This window comes from Apostichopus japonicus, chromosome 19, assembly GCF_037975245.1.
Source record: "Apostichopus japonicus isolate 1M-3 chromosome 19, ASM3797524v1, whole genome shotgun sequence".
NCBI lineage: Eukaryota > Metazoa > Echinodermata > Holothuroidea > Aspidochirotida > Stichopodidae > Apostichopus > Apostichopus japonicus.
Genome location: NC_092579.1, coordinates 2,678,301 through 2,690,941, shown reverse-complemented (window position 1 = coordinate 2,690,941; position 12,641 = coordinate 2,678,301). Strand labels below are relative to the sequence as shown.

The following is a 12,641-nucleotide window of genomic DNA, read 5'->3' as shown; positions in this document are numbered from 1 at the left end:
GTTTTGTTAATCTGGTATAATGTAATTTACTTCACTCCTCTCTTACCTGTCTCCATTCTACTGATGCACTTAATCTACCTAGACTACCACAGCTGGTAACATTTGGTACAGTGTAATATATAGTACTTAATGCATTACTTGCAAGAATTGCCAAAACCAAGTTTTGTGTTTGGTTTGATGTATACATTGCTCTCATACTTATATATAGATGATTAAATTGTTTATGTTCAGGTTTCTTTTCCAACTGACATTAAGTATCATAGACGTAGTCTTTATATAGCCATTTACGTAGATAAATATTAAGCTCTGTACTTCAGCTATATATATATAGCATTAACGTAGATAAATATTAAGCTCTGTACTTCAGCTTTACAGTATATATATAGCATTAACGTAGATATATTTTAAGCTCTGTACTTCAGCTTTACAGTATATATATAGCATTAACGTAGATAAATTTTAAGCTCTGTACTTCAGCTTTATATATATATAGCATTTACGTAGATAAATATTAAGCTCTGTACTTCAGCTATATATATATAGCATTAACGTAGATAAATATTAAGCTCTGTACTTCAGCTTTACAGTATATATATAGCATTAACGTAGATATATTTTAAGCTCTGTACTTCAGCTTTACAGTATATATATAGCATTAACGTAGATAAATTTTAAGCTCTGTACTTCAGCTTTATATATATATAGCATTAACGTAGATAAATTTTAAGCTCTGTACTTCAGCTTTATATATAGCATTAACGTAGATAAATATTAAGCTCTGTACTTCAGCTTTATATATATAGCATTTACGTAGATAAATATTAAGCTCTGTACTTCAGCTTTACAGTATATATATAGCATTAACGTAGATAAATTTTAAGCTCTGTACTTCAGCTTTATATATATATAGCATTAACGTAGATAAATTTTAAGCTCTGTACTTCAGCTTTCCTTGGCTTTAATTTGCCTACCCACTTTTCCTGTGTTTCTTACATTTGTTTATACAACAGGGAAGTGTACTGTTAGTGTACTGTAGATCAATACACAGCATACACTTAACACTCTAATACTATATAGAACTAGGGCGTGCAGACTCACCGTATACAGTTTGCAATATTGGTTATAATGGTATGCAGCGTTAACAATATTGTTTACAATTTGCACAATAATAACTCAGGTATAGAATTTACATGTTAACTGCATATATATATGGTTGGACAATGTGTTACTTTTTGCTATTCAGGTTGATATCACCATGAGAAGGTTCCTTTGCATGAAGTCACCAAGTATTTACCTCGCTCCTCCGTTACCTGTCTTCATGCAGTCTGACTAGGTGCACTTTCATGGCAATTTTTTGAGGATCTTTGTTCCCAGTTGTCCCTGGGATTTAACCAGGTTTAGCATTTTGTTTGTTCAAACAGCAAATGCGGTCCTCCAAAAAATATGTGGCAGTATTATAAAAAGATGACAAATAGATGTACAATGTAGGAGAGTTGTGCCCCTCTTGATGAATATAGAACACCAGGTTTGGTGGTATTATAAGACCGGCTTTTGGGCCAGCAAAACTCAACCCCTTTGATTGGATCTTAGGCCTCCGACGTGACGGAGGGCAATACCAATTTATCATTTTGCCTATTTGGGAGTGTTAAGTTAAAATCAACTTGAATTTGATATAAACAACTAGTCCTTTGTAGGACGACAGCCGATTTCGGTTGATCGAACAAACTCTTGGACGACAAGACTACTGTCAAAAATTTGCCCTGACTTGCCTCATCATGCTCCTACCAACTCGGCAAAGTTTTAGCACTGCCTGCGCCTCCCTCCCCAATACCCCATCCCAAATCCTAAACCATGCCCAGTGCCCGCTCTCTCTTATTCCATATTCCTGCACAGTTTTCCACAGCCTTTTGTATCCTGGAAACAATAAGTACATTACAGGGTTAAAGCTTATTACTGTCAACTATTTAGTTTGTACTGTAAAATAAATGCATGCATCAAGTATGGGAGGCTGATATAGATCTGCTGTCTTCCATAACGATAAGCACAAATAATATTTATTGTACTTTTGATGGTGTACAATACTGTGCAAGTGCAAAACGCAAGACAGATCCTTAAATGGAGACACAAAAGCCCAACAATCATTATTGGCTTAAAAGCATTGAAGACTCGCCCCAAACCGCATGCCGCCCTCTGAAAATAGTTAACTTCCGTTGCTTGCAAGTGAAGTTTTCTTCTTGTCCCTACAAAATGGAGACAGTAATGAAACGTGATACCTTGTTATCTTTTATCTCAACCAGGTAGTTTCATAACAAGTCCCTGTTGAGATGTCCACGCTGCTATGTACACTGTGTTATTGGTATTAACCGTAGCTGCATGTATTGACTGTACACTAGTGTCTAATTACGGAAGGGTAGCAAGCTAGTATGTATTTTCTGGGATTGATGGTGGTGTCTAACACTTCTGTTACACCTCAAAAATTCGAAACTAGGTCAGATTACCGGCATCAGAGGTTTCTTTGTGCACAAGTCTTCACTCCCTTTAATATGACAGAGATCTTGTCCAGGGACTGAAACATTTCATTCGGTCATGTTATGATGTTCAATGTTTCATATTCAGTTATTTGAAGAACCCATCGCCATTACACAAAAAATAAACAATTGTAATCAAATAAAGAAAAACTAAAAACATTGAAGCAAATGTGGCTCATGATTAGACTTGATCAAGTCTTCAGCCTTACATGTGACGTAACATTAGCTCTGTGATATCTCTCAAATATGGAATAAAGTTATCTTTTCCATTTTGGTGAAGGTTCTTTTTGTGTCAGTTAATTTGTCTCTACATCACATATTGATGGCTGGGTTTGTGTCTACTCTAAAGAAAACAAATAATGAGTACTGTCTGATGTTTGACATAGCGTATCGTCATAGAAACCTAAATGTCTTCCTTCTCAGTAACATAGAAAACTCCCACAAAGAAGTTGTTTTAATTCTCACTCAAATGGGCTTGTTTGGACAATGAATGTATTTACCTTTAAAAACTCTAAACGCACATTCCATGCAGACATAAATTTGACACATTTGAAGGATATGAGGTATTGTCAACTATGCATGTGGTAATGGTTGCATAAACAGTGAGTCTATGTGTGCTTATAAACAGAAGTGATGTCTGCATAGATCTACAATGCCTTCTACAGCAACAATAAACCTAGTCGAGACATGAAGAAGGAAGTACAAACAAAGGCATTTAGTTCATTTCCCAGTACCAGTTCTGTCTCCTGTACATGTACACACTGTGATCTACCTATACCTACTGTATACAGACTGGTAATCGATCATTCGATCTTGCACTGAGCCAAACATAGGCTAGTACCCAGTGGTCTTGTTTATAAGTACAGACTGTGATCTACCAATGCCTATACAGACTGGTAATCGATCATTCCATCTTGTACTGTGCCAAACGTAGGCTAGAACACAGTGATCTGATTAGCCAACAAGATACAGAAATGATAGGGCATGGTGAGGTTAGAAAAAACAAAACAAAACAAAAATTGGAAAAATTTGTAAAATGTCTTATATGCTTTTGATCTTTTTAGTTGAAGCATTTCTATGTCATTTGAGGCTATTTTGTTGAAAGCTATCAGGAGCAAAAACCTGTAAAATTCATATATTTTTCACAAAAACATTAAACCCTTCATATTTTGTTCCACAGATGCCACAGACTACCCTCTCAGCAGTCGCCGCCGTAAGAGGAAATTTCTGGTTTGCATCAATCCATTCAGTGGACCAGGAAATGCCAAGCAAATCTATTCTCATGAAGTTAAACCAGTCTTTCAGGAAGCTGATATAGAGGTGGAAGAACTTGTCACAAGTGAGTGAAAAATTCTCTTAGTACTGTACTGTAAGCTCTGGGGTGCATTTTAAGATATAGCTCTAAAGGAGCAGGAGGCCCTGGTTCAAACCCCGGTGGAGGCTGGAAGTTTTTCACTGGTCTGGATTTTTCAACTCATTAAGATTTCAATCATATCTATATAGAGGGTCTTAGAAATGTTACAAGATAACTTCAGGTAAATTCCAGTAACTGGAATTGAGGGAAAGAAAAAGTTGTAATTAGAAAAATTAAATCAGTTGTTATCATGAGATCTGCTGGTGTCAGTCATTTCAATTACTGTCTCCTTTGGGAAAAGTTTTTGTTGATTCTGATCCTTCTTTGTTTGTTGCATTATATGAGTAGACAAGCTTTGACATTTCAAAGCTACAGTAGCATGCCTGCCTTTAATCAGTTTCATGGTTATCATTTTGGACAGGAAGAAAGTGCTTAATGTTGGGACAAACCGTACACTTCTCTGCTGAGTATATTTATAAGCAGAGCTCCCAACTGACCCGCATTTCGCGGGTTGGACCCGCATTCTAACACCCAAACCCGCTGACCCACGCAAGCGTCCGAAAAACCCGCATTGTAATTGTCAAGTATACATAAAAAAATTGCATCAAATTTTGACTTAGCAACCATCATTTCTTTAGCATTTAGCATAATAGAGTATAAAACCTCCTTTACAGCATCATTTCAACCTCAAATTAGCCTGTATTTCTTTCATTGGGGCGAGCAGCGAACATTTTCATGCCACGGGAAAGAATGAATTATCACCGACTATTCAATTTATTGATGTTACACACAAAAAAATGCATATTTCTCAGAAAATTTTGGGTGACAAAAGCCTAAGTGCCACCGTTTTACATGTAGGCATCACCAGGATTCCAAAAAAATTCAATAGGGGAAGGAGACACCCCCTTATACCCTCCCCCAGGACGGCGATTCCTGGCATGGACCAGCATTTGCCTTCTCAAGAGTTGGGAGCTATGTATAAGTTGCTTGGAGATGTTACATAGCAATCAAAACATCTCTGCTTAATGAGGAAAGCTGGAGTTACTAAAAGATATATGATTAGAAAAGTTTTATATGGAAGAATGAAGTACTGCAAAATTGACTTTGTTCCTTGCTTACCTGTCTCCCCACAACCTTAGCACTGCAGATAGAATGAAGTGCTGCAAATTAACTTCTTCAGTGACTGAGCTTTCATGCTTGAAATTTTGGTCCCATCATTCTGACATCCATGGATCTCTTAAATTCTCTCCTACAACAGCTTGTATGACCCTCCCCCCCCCCTCTCCTTCCAACACTTGTTCACTTTTGTTTTGGTTACATCTTTTGTAAGGGATTATTATTCTTCCCTTGTTGTACTGCCCTCATCCTCTCCAACAACAATAACAACAACAACAACAACAGGTGTACCACTCCATACACACTTCCTTCTTCCTGCACACGACCAAGTTTTATTTAAGGTTTTAGCACCTTTGCCAGTAATTGTCAAATATTGTCTGTTTATCCTTGTACCTCCTGCATTCTCCCCCTCCCTCCCGCTTCCCCCTCCCTCCCGCTTCCCCCTCCCTCCCCCTCCCTCCCCCTTCCTCTGTGACCACTTTTGTTTCTAAAGGTCACTTTTGTAACAGCACACAGTTATTAGTGCTGTATTGTGTTTTGTAGACCATCTTTATTACCAGATGATGTACTGTTGGAGCTTGCATGTTCTTCTATCATTGAGGTACCCTTGTATGGGAAACTGATTTCTTGGCAAGTGCTCAACTTGACCTATTGACCCTGTTGAAAACAATAATGGTCCATATTTATTGATCTTTGGTAACAATGGAGGTCACATGAGGTCATTAGGAAGCTTCCAGAAGGAGAGAGGATGTTGTCATGTGATGGGATAGTTTAAAGTGCCAACATGTTTATGTATCTGTGTAATTCACCTCAGCTCTATTATGTAGAATTAATACTACAACCAGTTCAAGGGGGAATCTCTTTGTCTGGATGTCAGGAAGAGTTATCTAAAGATGTGGAATAGAAATTACAGCTTGGTTAATTTCCCTATAAGTGTAAGTATTGAGTCCAGTGTCATGCAAATATATGTTTGGTACATGGCTAAAAGTGGAGATGAAAAACATTTGGGGGAGCTTACATAAGTTATGTAGACCTGTGTTGATCCTCCATGGTTTAATAAATTGTGACTTTGTAACAAAGCTGAGAGATTCAGAAGTTTTGTGTGGTTTAGATTTTAACTTCAAAGACTTCACAAATGAAACACTTATATCATGTCTAAGATGGTACTACTGTAGGTCATAAGAAAACAATAACTTACCAAGGATTGAATTTTAAAGTTAAATATCAGCCAGTGGCGGAGCTAGGGGTATTGGTCTGGGGGGCGAGAATGGTCTGTAGGGGCGTTTCGACACTAACTAAGCGGAGCGCCACCACAGGTTGGCTCGGAGCGTACAGATTTTTTTTTAGTAAAGATACTCCCTAGATCGCCGGAAATGACTCTTTCCGAGCCTTGCTAATTTGCAGATAATGTGACAAATGTCAATAGGTAGATGAGAGCACAATAAAAAGTCAATAATTGCAAACAAGTAAAAAGTGGTAAAAAGCTGAAAAGGGCGCCAGCAGCCCATTTGAGTCCGTCGGGGGGGGGGGCATCCGCCTCCCCTGACTGTATGGACACTCCGCCACTGATATCATCTGTATACTTTGTTTCAATCTTTCTTGACAGTATTTAAAATGGACTGCACATGATCAATTTAGGTCATTTCAAGCGCACAGCTGCAAGTGGAATAATTTACTTTCTAGTTTGCAACTAGATCGAAAACAAAAAATAACTTCCCTCCCGACAAAATCCCTAATTAAATCTAACAATTTAATTTAATAATCAGAGGTCTCATGACCCAGCTTGTGTTCAGGTTGCTTTAGTGTAATATCCGGACAGATCTCTTCTGAGTTTAACCGGTCTGAGCAGTTAAACTAATTATGTTGGGTGCTATGCTTTATAGTGCAGCAGTGCAGTATGTACAGGTGTACATATTCTGTTCTTAGCCTATTTTATATGTTGGGATGTCAAATTCCAGCTAGGTGCTGATTGGGTTTATCATCTCTGAAAAAAGCAAAAATAAATTACCAATAACCCATGCAGTTCTACAAACAGATATATGTTTTTAACAAACAGATCAATCAAACAGAGGAATCTTAGGCTAAGGGTTTGCTTCAGTAAAGTTCACCTAGTTTTTCCCCGAACTCGGTTGCAACATACAGATAAAGGCTGGTTGTGTGTCTACCATTCAATGGAAAGAAAGACCTCACTAACACCTCTTTTTGTACACACATTTAACAACTGCTTAGAATAACAATATGGTAAGGAATTTATGGAAATACATGATGCCTTTGTTCCAACCATGGTGTCCTTGTAGACCATAATACTCAGGAATTATTGTGCTATAGAATACATTAGAAAGACGCCCCCCCCCCCCCCCCGTAAAACTGGTACAAGAATAAATGATGCTTATATCTATACATACATAACACAGCAACCCAAGGACTTTAAACTCAAAAGGTTGTGACAGCTTCTTCTTTAGAAAATTAAACCAAGCATTTGATATGTTTCAAGGAACTATGGTGCAACTCACAAGATACTTATTAATTGGCAACAGATGTCTAAGTTAATTTACCCCCTACCTGTCTCCAAACAACTAATGCACTCCCGTCTACCGAAACTACCCAAGTTGGAAACATCCAAACACTGAGTTCCCCCAATGGGGAACCCACTCGAAAAATGGTAGAACCCAAAAAGAAGTGGGTCAACGGGGGCGGGGGCGCCATGCTAAATTGTTACCAAATTGGGTTCATGCTATGGTAGACTGGAGTCCATCTGTGGGTGTGGAAACTAGTAAATTCTGACTTTCGCAATATCCAAACTGGATGATATTTAGGGTTTATTTGGGTTAATGTTATATCTTATGTTAAAAAGTCCAGCAGTGATCACTTATGTCTAGACTTAGTTGCTTTTTAGGATATCCTTCAAATGCAGTTTTCATAATACATCTCCAGTAATTTAACTGTCCAATTCAGCACCCTCGATGTATGGGATTAGCATTCAACACCCTCGATGTATGGGATTAGCATTCAACACCCTCGATGTATGGGATTAGCATTCAACACCCTCGATGTATGGGATTAGCATTCAACACCCTCGATGTATGGGATTAGCATTCAACACCCTCGATGTATGGGATTAGCATTCAACACCCTCGATGTATGGGATTAGCATTCAACACCCTTGATGTATGGGATTAGCATTCAACACCCTCGATGTATGGGATTAGCATTTAACACCCTCGATGTATGGGATTAGCATTCAACACCCTCGATGTATGGGATTAGCATTCAACACCCTCGATGTATGGGATTAGCATTCAACACCCTTGAATCCTCGATGTATGGGATTAGCATTCAACACCCTCGATGTATGGGATTAGCATGGAGGGTCGAAGACTCCAAATCTTACAGATTATAAGTGTCAGCAGTTTTAGCAAGTCAGAGGGTCATTCAACATACTAACGATCCATAAACATTACACATATTGTTTTTGTCCTGTCTTTGCAGTTAAACAGAATCATGCCAGAGAATTTGCAAGAACTGTTAGTTACAAGGACTACGACGCAGTAATCATCGTCTCTGGAGATGGACTTATCTTTGAGGTTTGTGCTGCGTACTGTTCATTAACTTTCAAAACACAATGTTATAATAGTAAATCTAACTAAATTTAAAACAATGACCTACTTTTAGAAAGCTCCTCCTCACAGAGTGTCGTCTTAAAGTATCAGTTTTGGTCAAAGGTCATTTGGGTCACCAACGGTCAAGCTCTGAAAACCTTTACACATGATATATCAAGGTAGGAATCGTGGATATATACTTCTCATACTTGGTATGTGGATGCATCACATAGACCCCTATTGTCCTTGGCGTAGGTGTGTGTATTGCCATGTACAGTAGACTGATCTGTGTGTATCATGCCATAGTGTAATTGTACACTCAAACTAGTGGGCTCAGGACATTTATGTAAAAGCTATTTCTGGTGAATAAGCAGATCTAGTCTGGTGTAATGAAATCATCGAAACCTCCATGCACTTTTGCATTCTGGTTTTTTTTTTTGTGTTCTAGAAGACCACCCCACAAAGTTTCTATGACATGGGTTCTTGTACTACTTATATATGGTACTTTGGTCTGTGCTGTTGTGGACATCAGCTTTCTCTTCAAACTTGGAAATGTCCGAATTCTCTTTCCTCATAACAATGTGACCCGTGGCTGTTATTTTGGTTAGATTTTATATTTCTAAGACCATTGAGTAATTTTTTTCTTCTCTCTCTGTCTCTGCTCTAACAGTGGTTAAATGGGATCATGGAACGAGATGACCGTGATCAGGCCATCAAACTACCGATGGGAATAATTCCAGCTGGCTCAGGCAATGCTCTCGCCACAGCAATGCTTGTGTCTAAGCAGTAAGTCTTCTTTGATGTCTAATTAATTAATCGATCGGTTGTGGGGAGTATAACTAATCAATCAATTTTTTAGCATTCAACTGGTATACAGTACATTTCATTCATCTGTCTCCATTAACTTGTAACACTCTCATTATCTAGTTTTGATCGGGGTAGTTTAGAGGTAAAATTAACTTACATTGGCTCATGTTTCGTTAAAAGAGAAAATGTAAATCCCATCATTGGTGGTGTAGTTTTTATTTAATTTTGTACATTCTGTTTTCAAACTATGTTCAGTTGAAGTTTATACAGTTTGTAACAAGTGGCCAAAGTGGAACCAACAGATGCGATGTCACAGATGCACAATTGCTGAATAGAAATAAAAAATCAATGAGAGTTAAGACAGATACATAGAACGGGGTCAGTCATATCATTCACCAGAGTATGACCCAGAGTCATTTTCATTTGTGTTGCTAGTAAGCCTCACAACCACAGTACCTATTGAAAACTGAAATTGCCCAATCCAAAGGTCGAAAGAATAGACCTATAAAAACAATTACAAGAAAAAGGCAAAACCATTGTGTGTTAACGATCTGCTTGCTTCAATTTCACTTTTGTTATGAAAATAAACTTCAAACAAACATATTTTGACAATGTACACTTTGTCTATAGTCTTCTCATCTCTCTGCAATGAATAATAAATCCATTTGTGTGGAGGTTAACAGTTTTGTACATAATGGATAGATAGGCTGTGATATCTGCAACTTTTCTCATCTTTGGCTGTAGAGGCATATAGATGTTAAAAAAGATAGTTTTCCCCTATTTACTTGAATTTTCACCACTGAATTCTTTAAGCCAGCCACACACTGCCCGACTGAACACGGCACGACTCTCGACCTGGTCCGTCTACACGTGGATATCAAAGATTAGTCTTGACTGTCACTGATGAAGATGGCAACCAGTTTTAAATCGCATCAGATCCACTCATCAAAAACTCAACATGTACGATTCTTCCTGGATGGCAATCGGCAGTGTGTGGGTGGCGGCAGCCTCTTACTTCCCAACTTGCTTCATTTTCACATGAAAATGTTTGGATGTTAAAGTGACTCAGTCCATCAATTGGAGTGGACTCGTTTCTTAACTTATTACACCCTCTCCTTTTTTTCTCTGGTTGTTCCCCCTCCAGAATCCGCAATCCACCCAGGTAAATCAATTCTCAGGATTAACGGTCAGATTTTGATAATTGCAATGATCAGAAAAATTATGGAAGTATATTATCCAGATAGAGTATATATGTAGATCTTCCTAGCATTCATAACCATACTCTTCCTAACAAATTATCATTGCATCTGCCATACAACCCCAACTTAGGTTTTTCTCTAATCCATTTTTTATTTTTTCAAGTCTGTATCAAATATGCATACTTTTGCATAGATTACTGTGTTCAGCTTGTTAAAGAACCCCCCCCCCCCAAAAAAAAAAGATGCACCTTCCCAAAGAGGGCCTCCCAAACCAAGAAAATGGGAAAAAAAGTCCCAGCAAGTGTTTGTTAAGAAGTGTGTGTTGTTCCCTTGGATACACTTGTTGAATCTCTTAGCCAGAATTTGAGGTTTTGAAATAATGGAGAGTAGACTAACTATTTTAGAAGTACATTTAAAGATTGGGTTTGGAGAAAAGTTCATTTCACACAGCAATGCAGTATTATTGTATAGGTTGTGTATAGTGTCCTCCCTAAGAGTAGTTTGTGGGGGGATGGTGGATGGGGATAAAAAAAATCTGACCAATTCCAATCTTCTGAGACAGTTTGTACAGTCAGATCCATTCTCCACATTCTCATACATTTTGTCATTCAAGTCGTGATAGCTATGTATGCTATGATAGCTATGCTTTGTACCTCAATTACCGAGGTAGTCGTAGTGGTAGAGTTTTATTAAAGTAACTGTAGCTATTAAAGTACCTCATTACTGAGGTAGTGCTAGAACTATGTTTTTATTCTTTATAGCTCAGTACCTCATAACTTAGGTAGTGACAGAGCTATGTCATCCTTCTTGTAGGATAGTAATAGCTATTTGCCAATCACTAAGGTAGTGATAGCTATGTACTTCATCATTGAGGTAGTGTGTAGTTATTTCCCTCATTGAGGTAGTGATAGCTAAATACCTCATCACAGAGGTATAGTGTGTAGGTACATGTTCCTCATCATTAAGGTAGTGATAGCTATGTACTTCATCATTAAGGTAGTGTGTAGTTATTTCCCTCATTGAGGTAGTGATAGCTAAATACCTCATCACAGAGGTTATAGTGTGTAGGTACATGTTCCTCATCATTAAGGTAGTGATAGCTATGTACTTCATCATTAAGGTAGTGATAGCTATGTACTTCATCATTAAGGTAGTTTGTAGTTATTTCCCTCATTGAGGTAGTGATAGCTAAATACCTCATCACAGATGTATAGTGTGTAAGTACATGTTCCTCATCATTAAGGTAGTGATAGCTATGTACTTCATCATTAAGGAAGTGTGTAGTTATTTCCCTCATTCAGGTAGTAATACCTGCTTACCTCATCACAGAAGTAGTCTTTAGCTATTCCTCATCATTATAAAGTTAGTGATACCCAAATACCTCGTCACTGAGGTAGTGGGTAGCTATGTCCCTCATCATTCAGTAAAGTGATGGCATCGTACCTCATCACTGAGGTAGCAATAGCTATATCATCATTTCCTGTAGGATAGTAGTGACTCAACTATTCTGACGAAGACCATTCCCTTCACAAACCTTACATGTCTTAGCCAACTGCAGTGCACTCTCACCTCTTCAGAGTTATCCTTATATTATCATTCCCTCTCCCACTTGACCAGAACTAACATTTTCGCTTTCTGTCTTCAATGTGCTGAACTTTGTCTCCATGTTTGTATTTGATGTGCTCTATCCAGGCCATCTGTAGATGCTGTGGCAGATGGTCCTGTGTGATGTGCGTACAATTATTATAGTCTGCTTTAGCTTCATGAAAGTACTTTGCAACCAGTGTATAAAGCATAAAAATAACACCCGAAGTTAAACAGCCACTATATCAGCATTGATTTGGGTCAGTTTTTATTAATATATATTATAATGCATTGCTATTGTCCCATAACAATGCAGTTACACATGTCTACTAAGCTTGACTAATCTGGCCTAATTTCAAATATTTTGATTTGCTGACTGCATGTTATAACACAAATACATGTATTAGTGACAAAATCAAATCCTTTAAAAGGTCTCAGAAGAAGAAACACAAAC

At 37.9% G+C, this 12,641-nt stretch overlaps 2 protein-coding genes across 3 annotated transcripts in view; one reads left to right on the top strand and one right to left on the bottom strand.

The window, feature by feature from the left end:
- The window catches only part of LOC139960188 (mediator of RNA polymerase II transcription subunit 7-A-like), a 129,553-nt gene that overhangs the window by 71,046 nt on the left and 45,866 nt on the right, over positions 1-12,641 (bottom strand). The window lies entirely within an intron of this gene.
- LOC139960183 (sphingosine kinase 1-like) overlaps positions 1-12,641 on the top strand; it is a 34,391-nt gene that overhangs the window by 17,806 nt on the left and 3,944 nt on the right. The window contains exons 2-5 of one of the 2 annotated variants that reach the window (XM_071958354.1): positions 3,709-3,867; positions 8,488-8,582; positions 9,268-9,383; positions 10,549-10,566. In XM_071958354.1, the coding sequence (XP_071814455.1) occupies positions 3,709-3,867; positions 8,488-8,582; positions 9,268-9,383; positions 10,549-10,566 (388 nt within the window). The remainder of the gene's footprint in view (positions 1-3,708; positions 3,868-8,487; positions 8,583-9,267; positions 9,384-10,548; positions 10,567-12,641) is intronic. The other variant, XM_071958355.1, reaches the window with a different exon arrangement.